Below are 23698 nucleotides of genomic sequence, written 5' to 3' on the forward strand. Positions count from 1 at the left end.
AACCCATACAACTCAGTATATAATATATAAGGAACCCATACAACTCAATATATAATACATAAGGAACCCATACAACTCAATAGCCCTGTTTAAAAAAAAAAAAATGGGCTGGGCATGGTGGCTCACGCCTGTAATCCCAGCACTTTGGGAGGCCCAGGTGGGCAGATCACCTGAGGTCAGGAGTTCAAGACCAGCCTGGCCAACATGGCGAAACCCTGTCTCTACTAAAAATACAATAATTAGCCAGGCCTGGCGGCGTGCACCTGTAATCCCAGCTACCCGAGAGGCTGAGGAAGGAGAATTGCTGGAACCCAGGAGGCAGAGGCTGCAGTGAGCCGAGATCACACCACTGCACTCCAGCCTGGGTGACAGAACAAGACTCCATCTAAAAAAAAGAAAAAAAAGGCACGGGGTGGGAGCAGGTGGCAAAGGTCCTCAGTAAACATTTCTCCAAAGGAGAAATGGCCAACAGGTTTATGAAAGGTGCTCAACATCACCAATCATCAGGGAAATGCAAATCCAAACCACAATGAGATATCACATCACACCTGTTAGGATGACTATTATAAAAAAGTCAAAAGTCAAAAGAATTGGCAAAGATGTGGAAAAAAGAGAACCTTGTATATTGTGGTAGGAATGTAAATTGGTACAGAAACAATGTGGAAAACAGTATGGATGCTCCTCAAAAAACTCAAAATAGAACTACCATATGATCTAGGAATCCCACTGCTGAGTATATATTCAAAGGAAAGGAAATCACTATCTTGAAGAGATATCTGCACTCATGTTTATTGCAGCACTATTCACAATATCCAAGATTTGGAAGCAACCTAAGTGTCCATCAGCAGACGAATATGTGTCTGTGTGTGTGGGTGTGTGTGTGTGTGTGTGTATAGATATGTGTATATATATGTGCATATATATATATATGTATAGTGGAATAGTATTCAGCCTTTAAAAAGAGCTCAATAATACTGCCACTTGCAACAAGATGGATGAACCTCGAGAATATTATGCTAAGTAAGCCAGTCACAGAAAGACACTGCACCACTGCACGATCTCACTTATATGTAGACCTTTTTTTTTTTTTTTTTTTTTTGAGACGGAGCCTCACTCTGTCACCCAGGCTGGAGTGCAGTGGCATGATCTCGGCTCACTGCAACCTCTGCCTCCCGAGTTCAAGGAATTCTCCTGCCTCAGCCTCCCGAGTAGCTGGGATTACAGGTGCCCACCACGCCCGGCTAATTTTTGTATTTTTAATACAGATGGGGTTTCACCATGTTAGCTAGGCTGGTCTCGACCTCCTGATGTCAGGTAGTCCGACTTCCTTGGCCTCCCAAAGTGCTGGGATTACAGGCGTGAGCCACTGCACCCAGCCTATGTGTAGAATCTTTTTTTTTTTCTTTAAAGTTGAACTCGCCGGGCACGGTGACTCATGCCTGTAATCCCAGCACTTTGGGAGGCCGAGGTGGGCAGATCACAAAGTCAGGAGATCGAGACCATCCTGGCTAACACGGTGAAACCCCGTCTCTACTAAAAATACAAAAAATTAGCCGGGCGCGGTGGGTGGCGCCTATAGTCCCAGCTACTCGGGAGGCCGAGGCAGGAGAATGGCGTGAACCCGGAAGGTGGAGCTTGTAGTGAGCCCAGATCTGGCCACTGCACTCCAGCCTGGGCGACAGAGCGAGACTCCGTCTCAAAAAAAAAAAAAAAAAGTTGAACTCATAGTAATAAGAGAGTAGAATGATAGTTACCAGGGGTTGCGGGGGTGGGTGGTGAGGGAGAAGAGGAGATATTGGTCAAAGGGTACAAATCTTCAGTTATAAAATGAATACTTGCTGGAAACCTAATGTATTAGGTCTGTGACTAATAATAGTTATAATAATATAATAATAATAATAATAACATATTGAATGCTTACATTTGCTAAGAGAGGAAATCTCAAGTATTCTCATTACTACCAAACAAAAAAGATAATTATATGATGTGATCGATATGTTAATTACCTTGATTGTGGTAATCATTTCACAATGTATACATGTATCAAAACGTTACAGTTTATGTCTTAAATATATACAATTTTATTTGTCAGTCATACCTCAGCTATGTAGGGGGGTAAAAAGAGCCTGGGTGCCACTTCTCCAGTTCTGGAATCATCTACCTCTAGTCCTTTTTATTTTATTTTTTAATTTAAGACAGTGCCGTGATCTGTTGCCCAGGCTGGAGTGCAGTGGCTCGATCATAGCTCACTGCAGCCTCAAACTCCTCGTCTCAAGTAGTTCTCCCACTTGAACCTCCAGAGCAGCTGACACTATAGGTGCAAGCCACCACACCCGGCTAATTTTTGTATTTTTAGTACAGATGAGATTTACCATGTTGGCCAAGCTGGCCTCTAACGCCTGATCTCAAGTTATCCACCTACCTCAGCCTCCCAAAGTGCTGGGATAACAGGCATGAGCCACCACACCTGGCCTGAAGTCTTCACTGCCTAAGTCACTACTAGGTATTCTGTTGTTTGCAAACAAAAGTATTTCTAACTGATATACCCTATCTCTGGTTCTTCAGCTTGGTCAGCATAGCTTCTGCTAATTCCAACACAGTAGCTTTGCAACCTGTTAACTTCATCTGCAAAATAGGGATAAAAATAACTACTTTACCTTGAGCAAAATTTCTGATTCAGTAGATCAGAGTGTGGTCAGTGGGTCAGCAGATGAGTATCCTCTGGGAATTTGTTAGAAATGTACATTTTCGAACACGCCAGACATACTAAATTAGAAATTTCATGGGCAGAGCCAGCAAGCTGGTTTTTAATAAGCCCTTCAGGTCATTATTCTGGTACATGAGAAGGTTTGAGAACCACTGATACAGAGGGTCAAGTGGAATGGTTGCATGTCAGAAACACCTGGGGAACTTATACAGGTTCTCAGACTTCACCTGCAGAATTCTGATTTAGCATTTCTGTGGTGCACCTATGAGTTTCTGTTTCCCCAAAGATCCCCAGGTGATTCAGAGTAAAACCAGGCATGGGAAACACTGAAATGGGTATGAAAGCAGGTCATGTGTGCCATGCGGCCATCACTCAAGTAAGAGGTGATGAACAGACCTGAGGGTCTCTGGGGACAGGTGAGTTGAATTCTGGCTTTTTTCAGGGGACTGACTACTTGATCGTAGTGGCCTTTTTCAGCCCTAAAATTCCAAGGATGTTAGCTTAGGAAGGTTGAACTTGGCAGATCTCACTGGAACACATATATGGGTAAATACATAGACTCATGACCAACAAGTGGAAGAGACTGGAATTTGACTAAAGTCTTAAAAGCAGCCTTCCCACCCACCCAGTAAATCCAAAACAGGTTTTATTTTCTACTTTTACCAGGTTTATGAAACAGCAGGTTGGCACTTTGGATGTTCATTTTTAGAGTGCTAGACTATGCCTGCTTCGTGCTAGGCTTGTGTTTTGAGGGTTATTTTGTTTGGGAAATATTTTTAAATAACAAACAGGCTTAGCGTTTCCATCGTCATAGAGAATTTTGCCTTCTAAAATGTGCTGCTTGTTATGGATTAAAACCTCCAGCTGAAGCCACCTGCTCATTGTCCATCTAAATATGATTTTATCTTCTTTTCCTCCCTCAACTTTGCCCTTGTACCGTTGAGGCCAATCGTTTCTTACCCTCTCCCACATTTCCTTTCCAGGAAAGTGCTGCCACTTTTTCAGGGAATCTGCTCCTTCACTCAACCCCTGCTGAGTGAATGAATGAATCCCTGGAGCTGCTTAAACAACCATAAGCACCTCGTTGATCATTTTGAAAGATACCAAGATGCTAATTTATTATTTTGAAACAAATAAAGGGGAGAAAGTTAAGCATTTTCCTTCTTTCCTTATATAAACCTTACCTTAGGCTAATCAAATAACTGAGGAGGGAAAGTCTGTCTGAATAGAAACTGACCAATGAAAAAAGGGACAATAAAATTAAAATATCACCATTTTCCAAACCTTAATGAATTAATTGATCTAGGAAGCAATTATCAATGGCTGTTAGTATCATAAAAAGAGGGACAAGAAGACAGTATCTGTCTCCTATTGAAGTTATGGTACCACCTATGAAATCTTGCAAAAAAAATCGAACCTGAATCTGATTAAAGTCTATAAACTAATTAAAATTTATAGGAAATATAGGGGACAGAGGAACATGTTAGAAAACTGCTAAGGAGGCCAGGCGCAGTGGCTCATACCTGTAATCCCAGCACTTTGGGAGGCCGAGGCGGGCAGATCACCTGAGGTAGGGAGTTCGAGACTAGCCTGGCCAACATGGAGAAACCCTGTCTCTACTACAAATACAAAATTAGCCGGGTGTTGTGGCGCCTGCCTGTAATCCCAGCTACTCGGGAGGCTGAGGCAGAAGAATAACTTGAACCTGGGAGGTGGAGGTTGCAGTGAGCTGAGATCACACCATTGCACTCCACCCTGGGCAACAAGAGTGAAACTTTGTCTCAAAAAAAAAAGAAAAAGAAAAAGAAAACTGCTAAGGAAATACAATCACCATAATCCAGTCTGTGGGAAACATTATGAGACAAATGACCCAGTTTTTCCAATTAATTGCAAGGGAAAAAATGAGGTAGAGGAAGGGGAAACCTGTAGATTTAATAGACCCAAGAGTTGTATTAATCATAATGTGTGGCCTGTTTGGCTCCTGATTCAATAAACCTTAAAAAAAAATACAGGACAAATGGGGGAAATGTGAACAATGTCTGGATATTTAATGATATAAAGAAAATACTGGCCAGGCATGGTGACTCACTCCGGTAATCCTAGCACTTGGGAGGCCAAGGCAGGAAGATTGCTTGAGCCCAGGAGTTCGAGACCAGCCTGGGCAACATACTGAGACCACCTCTCTACAAAAACTACACAAATTAGCCGGGTGTGGTGGCTTGTGCTTTTCAGCTACTCTGGAGGCTGATGTGGGGGGATCACTTTTAGCCCAGGAGTTCGAGGCTGTAGTGAGTTGCCATTGTACCACTGTACTCCAGTCTGGGCAGCAGGGTGAGACCCTGTCTCAAAAAAAAAAAAAAAAAAAATGCTGGGTGCAGTGGCTCACGCCTGTAATTCCAGCACTTTCGGAGGCCGAGGTGGTTGGATCACTTGAGGTTAGGAGGTTAGGAGTTTAAGACCAGCCTGGCCAACATGGCGAAACCCCGTCTCTGCTAATAATATAAAAAAAATTAGCTGGGCATGGCGGCACACGCCTGTAATCACAGCTACTTGGGAAGCTGAGGCACAAGAATTGCTTGACCCAGGAGGTAGGGGTTGCAGTGGGCTGAGATTGTGCCAGCACACTCCAGCCTGGGTGACAGAGTGAAACTGTGTCTCAAAAAAAAAAAAAGAAAAGAGAAAAGAAAAGATTGTTGACTTGGGGATGATGATAGTTTTGTGTTTACTTCTTTTAAAAGGAATCCTTCTCCTCGTTACCCTTAGAACTACATATTGCAATACAGGTGAATGAAATGGCATCTAGGATTTATTCCAAAGCAGTCCTTAGCAATGGAGACAGGCAGGAATACAGAAAAAAGACTGCCTGTGACCTGATAACATTGACGTTGGGTGGTGGGGAACTAGAGGTCCATGATACAGTTCTCTACAATTGTATATATTTGAAATTTTCCTTCCTAAAAAGTTACATTTATTTATTTATTTATTTATTTATTTAATTATTTATTGAGACGGAGTCTCGCTTAGTCGCCCAGGCTGGAGTGCAGTGGCGCGATCTGGGCTCACTGCAAGCTCCGTCTCCCGGGTTTTTGCCATTCTCCTGCCTCAGCCTTCCCAGTAGCTGGGACTACAGGCACTCGCCACCACGCCCCGGCTGATTTTTTGTATTTTAAGTAGAGACAGGGTTTCACTGTGTTAGCCAGGATGGTCTTGGTCTCCGGACCTCGTGATCCGCCTGCCTTGGCCTCCCAAAGTGCTCGGATTACAGGCGTGAGCAACCGTGCCCAGCCAAACGTTAAATTTAAAAAAAAATTTTCAAAATCTGCATTTCTTTTTTGTATGTTTTATATTGGCTATATTAATGTGGTAATTAATGTTTATTATTTATAAATAAAGATTTGTGAATTTTTACTTGTTCTTCACTACTAGAAATGTGCAAAAAGTTTGGAGTTTCGTATTTTTTAAATTTGCCTGCCCAGAGAGACAGGAAGGTCCATGAAAGTAATGACCTTCCCATTATATTCCCCACAGGGCTAATACCTTGTGTAGCATGTAAAATACTAATTTGGGGTCAGGCATGGTGGCTCACGCCTGTAATCCCAGCACTTTGTGAGGCTGAGGTGGGTGGATTACCTGAGGTCAGGAGTTCGAGAGCAGCCTGGCCAACGTGGTGAAACCTAAAAATACAAAAATTAGCTGGGCATGGTGGCAGGCACCTGTAATCCCAGCTACTTGGGAGGCTGAGGCAGGAGAATTGCATGAACCTGGGAGGCGGAGGTTGCAGGGAGCTGAGATCACACCACTGCTCACTGCTCTCCAGCCTGGGTAATAAGAGCAAAACGCTGTCTCAAAAACAAAACAAAACAAAAAAGCCTCATTTGGGAATACAGCTTATTGTTAAAACACCATTCTGGAAAGAAGGATTGCTCACCTGGCTTCCCATTTGTGGATATCTCAATCCTGACTTCATTTCAGTTGAGTTTAGACACTCTATGTGATCAGTCTTAGTACTCAGAAGACTTTATTAACTTGAGGTTTTATAAAGAGAACATAAAAAGATTGAGACTGATTAAATCTATGTTCTGGAATTTTATAAGACTTAGTATAAGATGGATATGAAATCCCAAATCCTATAGAAGACAGTTCTGTTTTTCATGCTTAGACCCTCCTTACTAAGAAATACTAAGGGATGAAGCTCTAAGTAAGATGTGGTTACAAAACATCTGTCCATTTCTCCTTGGTGTTGGCTCTGAGCCTTTGTCCCTTGCTTCTACTGCCCCACAAACATCTGGTGTGGATATGGTTGATGGCTTCCTCCTTGGAGGCCCTTCTGCTTTTAGAGAGCTCTCTATCTCTGTTAATTCCAGTTGCTCTAAGTTCAGACTTCCCCAGGGTTTCCTTAAGTTTCTTTAACTTGAGCACTTAATCTTTTCTTAATTACACATTGCTTAAAGGAACTTCCTTGCTCCTTTAAGAACCTGGGTTCTGAGTTATTTTGTCTGTGTATCTTCTGCTGGGCTGCCCTGTCTCCCGGAAGACTTCTAGATGGTACTGTAGCACTGGGTGATAGAAAAGTGTATGCTGTTTACCAATCCAATTTTTTTTCTTTTTTCTTTTGAGACAGAATCTCGCTCTGTCGCCCAGGCTGGAGTGCAGTGGCGTGATCTCGGCTCACTGCAAGCTCCACCTCCTGGGTTCTTGCAATTCTCCTGCCTCAGCCTCTCCAGTAGCTGGGACTACAGGCATCCACCGCCACACCTGGCTAATTTTTTGTATTTTTAGTAGAGACGGGGTTTCACCGTGTTAGGCAGGATGGTCTCGATCTCCTGACCTTGTGATCGCCCGCCTCGGCCTCCCAAAGTGCGGGGATTACAGACATGAGCCACCCACTGCACCTGGCCTACTCATCCAATTTTTAAGAGGAAATACTGTATTCAGCCATCTAAATATGTTGGAATATACTCAGGTTCAACAGACTATGCCCTTTTAATTTATAAAAAAAAAAAAAATTATTATGGGCAGGGCACAGTGGCTCAGCCTGTAATCCCAGCACTTTGGGAGGCCAAGGTGGGCAGATCACTTGAGGTCAGGAGTTTGAGAGCAGCCTGGCCAACATGGCAAAACCCTGTCTCTACTAAAAATACAAAAATAGCTGGGTGTGGTGGCGCATGCCTGTAGTCCCAGCTACTTAGGAGGCTGAGGCATGAGAATCACTTTAACCCAGGAGGTAGAGGTTGCAGTGAGCCAAAATTGCGCCACTGCACTCCAGCCTGGGAGACAGAGCAAGACTCTGTCTCTCAGATAATGATAATAATAATTATTATTATTACTGGCCAGGCACAGTGGCTCACGCCTGTACTTCCAGCACTTTGGGAGGCTGAGGTGGGTTGATCGCTTGAGCTCAGGAGTTTGAGACCAGCCTGGGCAATACAGCAAAACCCCGACTCTACCAAAAGTCCAAAAAATTAGCTAAGTGTGGGAGTATGTGCCTGTAGTCCCAGCTGAGGCTGAGGTAGAGGGTCACTTGAGCCCAGGAGGTCAAGGCTGCAGTGAGCCAAGATCGCACCACTGCACTCCAGCCTGGTGACGGAGTGAGACCCTGTCTAAACATAAATAAATGAATAAATTAAGCTGGGCACGGTGGCTCACCCCTGTAATCCCAGCACTTTGGCAGGCTGAGGTGGGCGGATCACCTGAGGTCAGTAATTCGAGACCAGCCTGACCAACATGGAGAAACCCCGTTTCTACTAAAAATACAAAAAAAATTAGCTGGATGTGGTGGTGCATCCCTGTAACCTCAGTTACTTCTGGAGGCTGAGGCAGGAGAATCGCTTTAACCCAGAAGGCAAGGTTGCAGTGAGCCGATATTGCACCATTGCACTCCAGCCTGGGCGACAAGAGTGAAACTCCATCTCAAAAAAATAAATAAATAAAATAAATAATAATAATGAAATCCAACACTTATATAGTACTTACTAAGTGTCAGGCACTATGCTAGTGTCTTACAGGCGTGATCTCATGTAGTTAGTTCTGTTATTATCCCTATTTTTCAGGTGGGGAAACTGAAGATGGGGGTGTAAGTAGCTCACTCCAGGTCACAGAGCTAGTAAGTGGGAGTGAGGCTCTGACTGTGGCAGCCCAGCTCCAGGGTCTATTCTTTCTGCTCTCGGAATGAGCTGAGAGAAGAGAAAAGCCTGCACGAAAAGGCAGAACTACCAGAAGGGAAAGGGAAGTGGGAGAAAAAATACATGGAAAACATTTGAGATTTTTTAGACAAACCTTATTTTGAAGCTTCTCAAAGCTGCAGTATAAAGGGACACTGTTTTGGGGGGCACAGCCGTTTAGTGGGAAGAACTGTGGATAATAAGTCAGAGAACCTGGGCACTGACCTGGCTCTTCTACCATCTCTGTGACACAAAAAAGTCATTTTGTCACTCTGGCCTTGTTTTCCTCATCTAAAAAAGAGAAATTATGTTTATTATTACCCTTCCATAGGGTAATTGTAAGAATCTATTCAACATTACTTTGAAGAAAAGTGCTAGATGGAAGAAAGTTCTAAGGACTCCCATTTTTAGATGAGCTTAGGAGGACTTTGGTTTGGCATCTGAAGGTAATAAGTTCCTATTTTTGTTTTCAGGGCACTATATTTGTATGTGTCTTGTAGAACCCACGCTTGGAAATGCTGACAGCAGGCTTCAGGACAGCTGAGCCCCACTAAACACCAAGAAAACCCATGGCTCTGGCTGCATCTTTCAACATGACCAATCCACAGTAAGTAATGCTGGGATCTGCTCTCTGGATCCAGAACTGTGGCTATAAATCTCCCAGAAGATGAAGATCTTCTAATTTAGGCAACCACTATGTACATTTCCTTTAGCAGGAGGCCACAGAAAATGGAGAAACCTTTCAAAAGCAAGACTCAAGACAAGATTAGGAAGCTCTGAAGGTGAATTAACAAAATGGGAATTGCAAGGAAATTTAGAAATCTAAGAGGGTTTCTAAAACCAGGCTTTATGAAACCTGGGGCAGAATTCTTAAGGGAGAATTGCTTTCAGTTCCCAAAACCTGAGATGCCATATGAACCAACCACTTAATCTTACCAAGCACCTGCAAGGTGGTCACTTATTTTGTGTTTTGCAAGTGGTTGATATGAATACTAAGATGAAAACAGTACTCCTTCTATTACACCACACTGTCCTGGCCTATCTAGATATGGGCCTGACTGCTCTGTCATCTGGAGTATGAATCTGTTATCTGTTGACACAGTAATGCTGTGTACAACCAACCATAGAACCTTAGTAGAATACAACAAAAAATGTTTATTGCTCACATGTCTGGGGTACTCAGCTAGACAGTTCCTCTGATCTTGGCTGGGATGGCTTTTAAATGTGGATCATAGCTGGCTGTCGGCTGATCTAGAGGAGGCTGGACTCTGCTCCACGTCTCTTATCCTCCAGTAGGCTAGGCTGCTCACCCTCTCATGGGTGATGTTGGAGGTACAAGAGCACAGGCGGAAATTCACAGAGCCCTTTCATGCCTCTGCTGGTGTCTAACCTGGCTCTTCTACCATCTAACATCCCGTTGGCAAAAACGAGTCACATGGCTGAATGCTGAATTAAGGGTTAGGAAAATACATTCTTTCTTTTGATGGAAAGAGCTGTGGAGTTATATGCCAAAGGGCATGGGCTAAAGGAGAGGTAACGAATGGAACCATTAATACATTTTGTCTACCATTCTTTGTATCTAAGGAAAGGGTATAGGCTAAATATAGCCTATACACTGTGGGACCTTCACTTCACCAGAAGAGGCCTTGTCTCTTTGCTGAGATGACCACCACATGGCGAGAGATGGTGCCAGGCCACTGTGACCACCGATGGGAGGGGAACGTGAGACAGAAACGTTGGAAAGGCAGAAATAGTTTGTTCGCACTTCTCAGAGCCATATCCTATTAATTTCTCTCCATGAACACCTTATTAATCAGAAAGTTCTCTCTGTTTAGTTCAGCGATCCATAGTTTCCTTGAGTCGTCCAGAAGAAAAGAGAGAACAAATTCAACCCAGCATCTGCTTTTTGGGAAACATCTGGGGGAGCTGGGATTCCCCCCATACACACCCACGCTTTTATATAAATTGTTGAGAAACATTGAAACCTCATATTCTATGACTGTTTCGTTTAAAGATCTTGAGTCATTTTGTAAATGTCACGCAATGATGAGTACTATTATCTGTGCTTGACAAGTAGCAAAAAGCAAAGGTTTAAATAAGGCCTACAAATGAGAATCGGGCATTAGAAATTACTTGGTGAATTCAGGTGGTCTAGGCAGCCAGTCTGTGGCATTCAAATAAGAAACTCATTTTCCCCTTAATTATCGGATAATCCAAGCAAAAGAGAAGTAGGTAGATTAATCTCTGAACTTCCTGGATAACTGCAGCTGTGTTTTGCTTTTGTTTTTCTTTTGAGACAGAGTTTCACTCTTGTTGCCCAGGCTGGAGTGCAATGGCCCAGTCTCGGCTCACTGCAACCTCCACCTCCTGGGTTCAAGCGATTCTCCAGCCTCAGACTCCCAATTAGCTGGGATTACAGGCATGCGCCACCACATCCGGCTAATTTTGTATATTTTTAGTAGAGACGGTTTCACCATGCTGGTCAGGCTGGTCTTGAGCTCCTAACCTCAGGTGATCCACCTGCCTTGGCCTCCCAAAGTGCTGGGATTGCAGGCGTGAGCCACCACGCCCGGCCTGCAGCTATGTATTGTTGGTTAGATTTCAGTGGTTGTTGGAAAAGTTTAGAATTTAGAGCTCCCCCACAAGTATAGGGACTTGTCACTCCAGAGCTCCTCCAATCTTCTCCATATGTCTGTTATCCATGTCAGATCACAGAGTGAGAAGGAACAGCCCTTAGGAATATTCTATTTTACCTCCTCATGCTCTGATTGGAGAAACTGAGGTTCAGGAGGAGCCCTGCAGAAGTTGGCATTCAAGCCAGCACCAGAGCCCAAGAACAGTTTACAGCAGACAGGGCTGCCATCTCAGTATTAAAACTGGGCCCTCATTATCCTGGGCACTGACCCTCAATGTTCCCTCCAATATTTAAATTTTACTCCTTGCCATTATACTATTGTTCCTTTCTAACTTTCATTGTTTGGACAAGGGCTCACTCTTGTGCCTACAGGATGAGATAGGGTCAAGGACATACTGGACAGACCAAAGATGGTGCCCCAGGAAGCTAAAGGAAAGTTTTCTAGTCCAGCATCTCTGGACAGGATTGCTGTGGGTGTTTGGGCAGGACAGTTTTTAGTTGTTACTGACACATTGCAGAATGTGTAGCGTCCCCAGCCCTACTTAAATGTCAATAGCAACCACCTGTGGTCATGGTGGCAACTAAAAATACCTCCACAAATTGCCAAATACCCCCTGGTAGATTGGGAGGTGGTACTGCCCTAGCTGAGATGCCCAGGAATGCCGCTGGAGTGGTCAGTTATTGGCAGTGCCCAAGGTGAGCCTGACAGTAACACAGGAAGAGACCCACAACCCCTCAGACATTGGATCAAGTGACTCCCATCCCCTATTCCCAACCTTAAGAAGAGACATATGGTAGGACCAGTTCAAGTAGGAAGGGAGTGGCTACCAGGGACAGCTGGAGCCTCCTGTCCTCACCACTCCAAGGCCCACTAGGTCTCTGCAAGTCTCCATGTAGGCTCCTCTATCACCACAGTACATCCAGTTGTGAACAGAAACCTGTTTTCTCTACTGTGGAACAGAGAATAGAAACATTTCAAAACACCTTTACAAAGAAACTCAGGAGACAACTTAAAAGAATATCTTACTCCCATATAGAGTCCAGTGACCCAGAGTCCTAAAAGTCTAAGCCATAGTTTTGCTGGCTGGCAGTTATCCATCTGGGTCTTTACCTCCCCTTCATGAAGGACCCTGCCCCACTAAAGCTCATATTTTCAGGTCTGAGCACTTCCTCTTCCCATTCTCCCACTTTTCCCCAACCACTGAAAGAGATGGGACTGTTAGGGCCTCAGTCCAGTCCTCGGGTGGCTGAGAGGGAAGAGGGGCAACCTTAAGCTTCCTCAGCCCTGCACCAGCATAGCAGCATTCTCCTTCCTTTCCTTGAGGAATGGAAGAATTTTTTGGCCCTTGAAGATAACTCTTTCCCATTGTTCCTCCTCTCCAACCCAGGCCTGCCATAGAAGGAGGAATTTCTGAAGTTGAGATCATCTCCCAACAAGTAGACGAAGAAACCAAGAGCATTGCTCCTGTGCAGCTGGTGAACTTTGCCTATCGGGACTTGCCTCTGGCTGCTGTCGATCTCTCCACGGCGGGCTCGCAGCTCCTGTCAAATCTGGACGAAGATTACCAAAGAGAAGGGTAGGTGCTGGGACCATTGAGCTAGCTAAGAAGTCCCTGGGTTAGGCCGGGTGCAGTGGCTCACGCCTGTCATCCCAGCACTTTGGGAGGCCGAGGCAGGCAGATCGCCTGAGGTCAGGAGTTTGAGACCAGCCTGGCCAACATGGTGAAACCCCGTCTCTACTAAAAATACAAAAATTAGCTGAGCGTGGTGGCGCAGCCCTGTAATCCCAGCTACTCAGGAGGCTGAGGCAGGAGAATTGCTTGAACCCGAGAGGCGGAGGTTGCAGTGAGCTGAGATTGCACCATTGCACTCCAGCCTGGGCGACAAGAGTAAAACTCTTGTCTCAAAAAAATAAAAATAAATAAAAAATTAAAAAAAGGCCCTGGGTTTATATGGATATCTTCCAAGCAGCAGCAGCCAAGATGAGAGATGCTAACTAGTGAGACAGCAGAGGTTCACAGCAGACCACTCAGGCCCTTTTCCTCCTCACACATTATTTCCTCAGAAAAAGGTAATGGGCACAGAAAATACCCGCCAGACGACCTCTTAGGTGACCTCTTGGGAGAGTCATAAAATTTATTTTAGGACTGAGGCACTCCTTAATGACCCATCCACTCCCCTCTTGGGAAGAAGGAGACCCACAGTGATTTGGGACTTGCCCAAGGTCACAGAGCCCATAAGGGATGGACTTGAGCTGCACTTTCTCTTTATGAAGCAGACTTTCACTAGGAAGCGACCAGGAAAAATGTACCCTGCCTGCAGGAACATGCTTAGGATGTAAGGGAATCTAGAGAATTCGGCTAGGAGCTCTGCAGACATTCGGGCACTCCCTTTCCAGGGAAGGCATGCGGAATATGCGGGTCTGCAATTCAAAAAGGTGGTCCTTACCTCCTCCTACTTAGTTTGTCAGTCAGCTTGGATGCCTTCATTTCCCAATTCACTTCTCATTAGCCTGGTCTGTCTTACAAACATACTTCCTGAAGGTGAGTGGTAGAGGGCAAGAGCTAGGTGGGGCAGGGGAGACACACCAGTTTGATGTCCTCATTTTCATGGGGCTTGGTGGCGTAGCTGAAGGCCAAAGAGGGGTAGGAACAGGTCCTAGGGTCACACAGCAGATCAGACTTCTGACTCTGACAAGGGCTTTCCCTAGCCTCACCCTGTGGCTCTTAGACACCGCATTGTAAATACTGGCAGGACCTTAGGAGCCAGTTCTGGACTTTTCTTTCCTGGGTGCCGGTAAACACTTTGGAACATGCTGGCTGCTTTGAATACAAAAACGAAGGGTTGTCAGGTATTTTAGAAGCAAACCAGAAGCCTTAGCTAAAGCTAAATTTGTAGAGCTTGGATTCCCTGGGCTTGTTTCTGGAAGGAGCTTCCCACTTTCTGAGATAAACTACCTAACAATGGTGAAACCACATACCTTTTTTGCAGAAACTACACCCCAGTGGCTTTCTCTGAAAATGTAATTTTTCCAAGTATTGTGCATATTGTCATCAGGACACTGGGAAAAAAAGGATAGGCAAGCAGATTGGAGGCAGCTAAGGGACACCTGCAGTGGCAGCGCTGTCCTGAGCTCTGTCAGGTCCTTACCATCTTGAAGGCCGGGCTAAAACCTGAGGCTCCTGGGCTAGGGCCAGCTTCATGCACATGTGACCTGTGCAGTAGCACAGGGCCCCGTGCTTAGAAGGGCCCCAACACTTGGCTAAATGCTCTGCGGCTGCTGTCTTGAAATTCTTAAGGAGCCCCACATTTTCATTGGGCTCTGCAAATGATGTAACTCGTGGGTCCTTCTCTGAGCACCCAGCAAGTCACTGCGCCACTGCTCTCTGGTGGTCAAAAGCAGTAGTGCAGCCTTCTAACATGCCCTAGCTATTTCGGAGAATTCATTTCCTGCCCTGGCCTGAGCCTGTTAGGCCCTTTTCACGTGGAGAGCAGGATGGTATGGAGAGAAGTGGAGAAACCTCCGGGGATTCTGGTTCGGAGCAAAGCAGTGTCCACATGTGCCCCCTGCGGGTGTTATGGCACCGCGGGTGGACCTATGGGTGTTCCCCCACCAGGTGTACCACACTGTGATGTATCCCCTTTCAGGGGTCCTGCGCTGTGGTGTACCCCTTTCCAGGTGTCCCCTGTGTATCACTCCCTAGCCTGAACCCCAAGGCTGGCAGAGGCTTTGCCTTATCATTCAATTTGCCTCTAAATTGAGCCTTTGCAAGGTTTCTTTCCAAACAAACGAATCCAAATGAAGCGCCTGCAAGGCAGAGAGGCCCTTGATTTAATTTGAATCTCCAGGTGTGCCCAGAAAAGCTGTTACCATTGGGTAAATAGGAAGCAGCCCAGGGAAGGGATTTGCCTCACTGCTGGAGCTCTCAGCTGGGGGCCTCAATTGGCAGCCAGACGGCTTCCTGGAGGAAGGAAGCACAGGCACAGGACCGCAGCCAGGGGAAACTGAAGCGAAGCAAAATCCCACTGCGAGGGAGGAACGACCTCTCTCTGCCAGGCCTCTTGGCTCTTGCTGCATATCCTGGGGTTTTCCCAAAATGTCCAACCCGGTCCTTTCTGGGGCAATGTAAAACAAAAGGAAGAGTCCTCATTTACAGCTCTGAGCTTGGTTTCAGTCTTGTCCAAAGTGCCTCTTCCTACAAAGGCCAGTGTTATGTATAGGAATGAACCTTTTCTGTAGGGAATGAAGAGACCTTAGGGACTCCGGCAAAAAAGTGCTCCGTGGCCCCACTGCCCGCCTCCCAGTGCCCTTGAGCTCTGTGATGTTTCAGGGCTTTTCAGTTTCCCTGAATCTGAGACTGTTAGAGCTGGAAGAGACCTAAATGCATCCATTCTAAACATTCTCAAAGACAGCAGGGCCCAGGGAGTACAAGGAACTTGCCCAATGTCACACAATGACAGAGACGGGGGCAGGGCGTGATAGTTCATGCCTGTAAGCCCAGCAATTTGGGAGGCTGAGGTGAGAGGATCAGTTGAGCCCAGGAGTTCAAGACCAGCCTGTGCAACATGGCAAAACCCCATCTCTACAAAAAAAAATTAGCCAAGCATGGTGGCACGTACCTGTCATCCTAGCTGCTCAGAGGCTGAGGTGGGAGGATCACTTGAGCCCAGAAGGTCGAGGCTTTAGTGAGCTATGATTGCTCCATTGCACTCTAGCCTGGGCAACAGAGTGAGACCCTGTCTCAACAACAACAAAAAATGACAGACACAGGAATAGAGCCCAGTCTGTATGCTCCTGATCCCTCGATCCTGGCTAGCAGCACTGGGTTTCCATTTCTCAGCCATCCCTTTCCAACATCACGGTGACTGTGGGTAACATGCATTGCCCATCTGATTCTGCTTCTAGCTATCCTGTCCAATGCCTTTAACTTCTCAGTTTACTTTTTTTTTTTTTTTTTTTTTTTTTGAGACAAAGTCTTGCTTTGTACCCCAGGCTGGAGTGTAGTGGCATAATCTTGGCTCACTGCAACCTCTGTCTCCCAGGTTTAAGATCCTCCCACCTCAGCCTCCTGAGTAGCTGGGATTACAGGCGTGTGCAACCATGCCCTTTTTTTTTTTTTTTTTTTTAGTAGAGACGGGGTTTCACCATGTTGCCCAGGCTGGTCTCAAACTCCTGACCTCAAGTGATCTGCCTACCTCTGCATCCCAAAGTGCTGGGATTACAGGCGTGAGCCACAGTGCCTAGCCTCAGTATGCTTTTTAAAGCATTTTTTAAAAATGTGGTAAAATACATGTAACAAAATGTACCATCTTAACCATTCCTAAGTGTAAGCGTCAGTGGCATTAAGGACATCAGACTGTTGGGTAGCTATAACCAGCATGCATCTCCAGAACACTTCTTCTTGCAAAATAGAAACTCTATACCCAGTAAACAATAGCTCCCTGTTCCCCCACCCCTCCAGCTGCTGGAAACCACTACTCAACTTTCTGTCCCTTTGAATTTGACTACTCTAAGTGCTTCCTGTAAGTGAAATCATGCAGTATTTGTCCTTTTATAACTGGCTTATTTTGCTTAGCATAATGTCCACAAGGTTCATCCATGTTGTAGCATGTGGCAGAATTTCTTTCCTTTTTAAAACTGAATAATCGTCCACTGTGTGACTCTACCACACTTTGCTTATGCATTCAGCTGTCGGTGGACACATCCCACACTGGACTGCTTTTTCTCAAATGTGTCCATATTTTAGCGATTGTGAATAGTGTTGCTATGAACATGCCTGTACAAATATCTCTTCAAAACCCTGCTTTCAGGCCGGGTGCAGTGACTCACGCCTGTAATCCCAGCATTTTGGGAGGCTGAGGCAGGCAGATCACTTGAGGTCAGCAGTTTGAGAGCAGCCTGGTCAACATGGCAAAACCCCGTCTCTACTAAAAATACAAAAATTAGCCAGGTGTGGTGGCGCACACCTGTAATCCCTGCTACTTGGGAGGCTGAGGCAAGAGAATCACTTGAACCTGGGAGGTGGAGGTTGGAGTGAGTTGAGATCACACCACCACTGCACTCCAGCCTGGGTGACAGGGCAAGACTCTGTCTCAAAATAATAATAATAATTAATAATAATAATACCCTGCTTTCAGTGCTTTTGGGTATATATCCAAAAGCAGGAATTGCTGACTCACACGGTAATTCTATTTTTGACTTTTCGAGGAACTGCCATACTGCTTTCTGTAGTGGCTGCTGCACCGTTTTACATTCCACCCAACAGTGCATGAGGGCTCTGATTTCTCCTTGTCTTCACCAACACTGGCTATTTTCCATTTTGTTGATAGCAGCCTTCCTAATGGGTGTGAGGTGGTTTGGTATGCTTTACGTCCATGAAAGTCCTGCGGGGTGAGGAAGGAGCAGTCGCCTTGGTGTGGGGTCAGAACCTTATCTTGGCCAAGCTCCTTGACTTGCCTAGAAGCCCTTTGTCCTCCAGATAGCTGCTTAGCAGAGCCCAAATGGCAGACCTGTCTGCTGCTCCTCTCTTCACCTCTGCACTCAGGCTGCTGAGGGCTCAGGGAGGAAAATCATATGACCGTGCAGACTGGGTGCCTCCCTAGACTCAAGGTCTCCAGCCGCGACTTGATTCTCAGTTTTGCCTGGCAGTCCTCCTCTGTGGTCCTGCTTAGTCCCAAGGTGGCCAGTTCTGATCGCTTGTGTCTGCCTCAAGTCCCCTCTTTCTTGCCCTCAGCAGATGACCTCCTTTCCTAGTACCCTCAGAAAGTAGGCACAGTTGTGGATGGGCTGCACCACACCCCTGTCTCTTCCTTCCTCCCTTTTACGGCCTGCCCCATTCCTTGAGCTCTGATTGCCTTCCCCTCCCACCTTCTCAGGCATCTGCTCCATCAGTTACCTCCTCACCCCATGTCATCACACTCCAGTCTCGTGTCCTCCTCTGACTCCACCTCCCTGCTAGGTACCATTACCTCTCTTTTTCTTTGAAGTCAAACTTCTTGAAAGCCTCGAGACACTTGCCACCTCCCCTTTGCCCCTCCCATTCATGTCTCAGTCTGCTGCAGTCCAGCTTCAGCCTCAGTCCATACCACGGAAACTGTTCTTAAAGGCATCAGCCACTTCCTTGTTGCTATGATCCTTATCTCTGTCCAGCATTTGAAACTGTCAGCCACTCCCTCCCTCTCCAGCCTCCTTGTGTCCGCTGTTATAACCACGATCTCCTGATTTTCTTTTTTTATTTAATTTTTTAAATAGAGACAGGGTCTCACCATGTTGCCCAAGCTGGTCTTGAACTATTGGGCTCAAGTGATCCTCCTGCCTCAACCTCCCGGAGTGCTGGGGTTACAAGCGTGAGCCACCATGCCCAGCCCCTCTCCTGATTTTCCTCCTCCTCCTCTGGCTGTTCCTTCCACGCCTTTTAAAAATTGTTTGAGGTTCCTCTGCTTGTTCTTTAAATGTTGGGTACTTTGTTTTCTGCCTTTGGCCATTTTCACTCTACTAATTTTACACACTGGGTAATTTCATCCATTCCCATTACTTAAATTAATCTCCTTCAACTGGTAACATTCAAAGTCGTGTCTCTAGCCTAGATCTCTCTCTAACTCCCGACTTACATCCAGCTACTTCCTGAACATATTCACAGGGATCCCAAACGTATCTCGGAATCCTGATGAGTGTCTGTGGAATGATCTATTCTTTTGCCTCTGAGTTGGCTGCATACTTGAGAGGACAAATGTTCTTGTCTCACCCAAGTCATTGCTAAAAACTGCCTTTTCAGTGACAGCACTCAAATCCAGCCTGAACAACAATGGCCTGCCTGTCCTGGCCATCTCAAACCCTGCAAGCCCCAGACTGAACTGTCTTTTCTCAATATGTATTTTCTATGACCCTAACCAGTAGAACCTACACCTCACCCACCCATCACTACCAAAATGAGCAACATGAATTTCAGCTCATTAACAAGCACCTAAGTGTCCTTCCTGCTGCAACAGGTACCAGTGGGTTCCAGAATGCCCCAAAGCTACATGAAGCCTGCTGTGGTCACCTCTAGTCACCTATAGTCAACCGTAGTCATCCTGGAGTCTGTGTTCCTCCTCCCTTGCTCTGGCTCCCTCCTGACCGTGTCCAGTGGTCATGAAGCTATTGCTGCCAATGGTGTCCCTTCTGGGAGTGCCGGTGCCAAGTGGAGGGGCTTCAGAAACCCAAAGCCCATGCAGTCTGAGCTCCATGCAGAGTGAGGAAGGAAAGCTACCCCCATGACAAGCCTGTACCATGCTGTCAATGCACGACTTATGGCCCCAGCTCCAGTCCTATGTGCCTCTGGCCTTCACCACTCTACACCCAGGTCTCCAGTTCAACCCAAGAAGCTGGGCTGGCACATAATGCCTGCTGCATCATCTGCCTCTCCCCCGCTGCCTCTACCCCCACCCCCAACCAGGTGCCTCCCTCCCTCAATAGCGATCACTCAGAAACCTTCATGCGTGTCCACAGAGGTGAACAGACACTCGGGAGAAGAGGAGAAGCAGAACAGGGGAGGTATCTGCACCCCAGCTGAGCCGCCCACAATGCCCTCTTACGTGGATAACCTGAGGGGCCAGCTTGATGTCTTCTCCCTCATGCCTCATACTCCATCATCTCTAAGTCTTATAAATTTCTACTGCCATAATAATATCTCTTCTCTACGCTATTCTCATGAAGAACTGGTAACTCCATCAGCCAGTTGTTTTGGACTGCATGTAACAGAAAACCCACCTCACACTCACTGGTCCAGGTACCATGGAGTCCAGGGCAAGGGTGGCTTTGAGGTTGGTCCAGAGACTCACCAGTGCCAACAAGAACCAGATTCCTTTCATCTCTGCACTCTGCTGGCCGCAGTGTCGACTTCATCCTTATGCTGTAAACGTCATCCCATGGCTTCCGAGAGCCATGTGACCCCCAACATGTGGAACCTGTACCTCACCAACCCATTACTACTAAAATGAGCCATATGTGTACTTCAGCTCATTTACAAGCACCCCAGGCCTGCTTCCTGCTGTGACAGGAACCAGCCATTTCCACTGGTTCCCTCCGAGAGGGCTGCCTGTGGTCATCAGGCCACATCCTTCCTCATTCATGTCTGACAAGTGAAAGTGGCTGCCCATCACTCTCTTCTAGGAGCAACAAAGAACTTTCCCAGAAGCCTCTAGCAGCTCTCTCCTTCATGTGTCTTTGGCTAGAATTGGGTCGCATGGCAAGGCACAGGGGAAAATCCATAAGCCAATCAGGCCCACCCCTTGAACTGTATCATTTCCCAAAGTACATTACTGTTACTCCAGTGGGACAGGGTAGTGTGAACATTAGCAAGAGAATCATCCACAGCTTTTAAGGAAGCCAGTTCTCCTTTCATAGCCTTCAGTCTCGAATTAGCTCTTAATTTCATCCAGCCTCTCTAGATATTGTTTGGTTTGGAAAAGCTCTGCCTTCTTAGTCTGTTTCTTCAATGACTTGGTCAGTTGATGTTTTCATTCCAATGCAGTTGGACCAGTGTCCAGTGTCCTGGTGGACAGTGCTGGGGCTTTGTGTTTGCACATAACCAGAGCCCCTGATTTCTTGTTCTCATTCTGTGATGTTTTCATTGGATGTCATCCCACTCAATGGTGGAAAAGTGAGGTACAGAAAAATGAGGCTGTCAGTGAGCCAATCATCTGTCTTTGGAAGAGTGACATTGAGTTTGCAAGAATCATGGTGCAGAATGGAAGTTCTGTTTTCTCTTAACCAAGTACGTTGAAGGTCTGGGTAGTTTTCAGGGTCTGGGTGAGACCAGAGGCAACAAAAGAGAAACATCAGAGAGACCAGAGTCTCCATCCTAGAGAGGCCCACAGCCCCGTAGGAGAAATGGTGGTGCAAGGTGGGGGTCATCATCCCCACTTTATAAATGACACTCTGTGGCCACATAAAGATAAAGATGTTCCCCATCTTTTTAGTGAAAAGAGGGTGCAAAGATGGTCATGGGTGAGAAAATGGGATAGTCTTTGTCAAAAATAAAAATAAAGTAAGAAATGAAAGATATTCAGCGTTTAGTAAGACAGTTATTTATATCTTAGGGTTCTAAAAAGCCCAGCCTGAGAGGTCAGGGCTGGACTCCTCGGCAGGGGAAGCTTGGAGGAAGTTTGGGTCTTGGGCAGACATAAATGGATGTTATTACTTGGAGATGATGCCAACAGCACATTTCTGCCAGAACTTTACGCTCAGAGGAAAAAAACATAATGGGGGCACAGGGATATTTTTTGAGATGTCAGGTTAGAAAAATAAGACAGACCCAATATAGCAAACATCTCTAAATAAGGACTGAAATAATTTTAGATATGCCAGCGAGCAAAGACTGGGGACAAAGAGAAGGGAGGGGTAGGGACCTACTAAGCCATAGCCCGAAATACCCTTCTCTCTTCCTGTACTGTCTGGCTTGAGGGCCACAGCCTCCAAAACGTCTTCTGTCCTCCAACCCCACCAGGCTAGGTCCTCAGTTCAGTGTACCCATGGCACCTTGCCTACCTCCATCACCACACCCAAGGGTGACACTCTGGAGCTCTGCTCTGCTCCTCTCTTTACAAGTCTGTCTCCAGTACCGGGCCAGGGGTTTCCTCACGGTGGGGATCAGATCACCTGAGCCTGGAACAGGGGTGTTGACTGATCTAGGAATGACTTGAATGAATGAATCAGTGAGTGAATGGGTAGGGCTGCATGCAAATAAGCATTACAAGAGAAGGGGAAGCCCAGTTCCATTTGCAGGGAGTTGGGAGCTGGTCCCTAGATCTCTGTGCAGTTGGGAAGGAGCTGCAAGGGAGGCCCCAGGCTTCTTATGCCTTAGAAGTTACTGCTATGGTTGTCGGCTGGCTCACGTCTGAGCATCCCTGCTAATTCCGTGCCTTCTCCACAAAGTCACCTAGAAGAAGGAAATCAGATTTGCCTCAGAACATGCCAACTTCACTTAGTAAGGTTTTAACATCCTGGTAGAGGAAGGAAAAGCTTTTGGGGGTTCAGGGTTATGAGGCAGATCGATCCCCGCCATGGCCATGCAGCTGCAGAGTCTGGAATTTCGGCATCACATGATTTCAGATGGCTTTGCATCCTTTTTTTCTCAGGGAGGAAAAGAAAGGAGCTTTAATAATCCACTTTCTTGATGCCAGTGAGATCTGTCTATAATAAAACACCACCCCTTTCTCCAGCAAGCCAGCTGTCCCTGGACCCCAAATTGACCCTGTGACCCCTCACTCCCTTGATATTTTTAGTAGGCTCCAGCTTCCAGGAGAATTCTTGATGCCCCAACCACAGAATAAAAGTTTAATTTAGACGAAAACATTTTTCCTGATGAGCACTGGTTAGCTGTCTTTCCTGTAGTCCAGGAACCCCAAAGAAGTTTCCTTGATTAATAAATCAATTAAGGCCGGTTGCAGTGGCTCATGCCTGTAATTCCAACACTTTGGGAGGCCGAGGCCTGCGGATCGCTTGAGGCCAGGAGTTGGAGACCAGCCTGGAGTGTGAGAACCCCTCTACAAAAATTTTAAAATTAGCCAGGCGTGGTGGTGTGCGCCAGTAGTCCCAGCTACTCAGGATCGCACCAGTGCACTCCAGCCTGGGCAACAGAGTGAGACCCTGTATTAAAAAAAAAAAAAAAAAAAAAAAAAAAAGGCAAAACATTCAGATGTATTATTTCTCAGCAAAATATCCGTCCTTCCCCGCCTGCTCGCAAGGAGCAGGGTGTACAGCAGCGGATGACCGCTAGATGGCGACGGAGCGCCTCTGACCACCTGGGTCGGGGGCGAGTCGCGGACGTTTCCCGGAGAGAGGGGAGGAAAGTTGAAATGCGTGGCCACGTCCCGCCAGGAAAAGTTAGGTGAATTTATGGTGCTGGGATGGAATGGGAGTCCTCAGTCATCTGTGGACGCACCTGAATATTGACTTTGGCCAACTAGAAGGAGGGAGATCTTGGCTGACTCAGGATTTGCCAAACCACAGCAAACTTGGAGAGAGCTGGTGGGTGGGGTGCCGATTTATTCCCTCGTTCTCACCCGGTAGGCAGCTGACTGCCTCCAAGCAGCCCTGTCCTCCAAGCACAGCACAAGGAGATTCTCAGACTTGAGACCAGTTTCCAGAATTGAGGACTTCAGGGTGGCAGAGACCTTATAGGCACTTCATCCAACAACACCGCACTGCCACCC

General features: G+C 46.4%; 1 protein-coding gene across 1 annotated transcript in view; it reads left to right on the plus strand.

Moving 5' to 3' along the window:
• Positions 1-9338: 9338 nt before the first annotated feature.
• TMEM266 (transmembrane protein 266) overlaps positions 9339-23698 on the plus strand; it is a 70581-nt gene continuing 56221 nt past the window's right edge. The window contains exons 1-2 of the mRNA XM_031935797.1: positions 9339-9475; positions 12892-13080. Coding sequence (XP_031791657.1) covers positions 9438-9475; positions 12892-13080 — 227 coding nt within the window. The 5' untranslated portion in view covers positions 9339-9437. The remainder of the gene's footprint in view (positions 9476-12891; positions 13081-23698) is intronic.

This window comes from Piliocolobus tephrosceles, chromosome 6 (genome assembly GCF_002776525.5).
Source record: "Piliocolobus tephrosceles isolate RC106 chromosome 6, ASM277652v3, whole genome shotgun sequence".
Lineage (NCBI taxonomy): Eukaryota > Metazoa > Chordata > Mammalia > Primates > Cercopithecidae > Piliocolobus > Piliocolobus tephrosceles.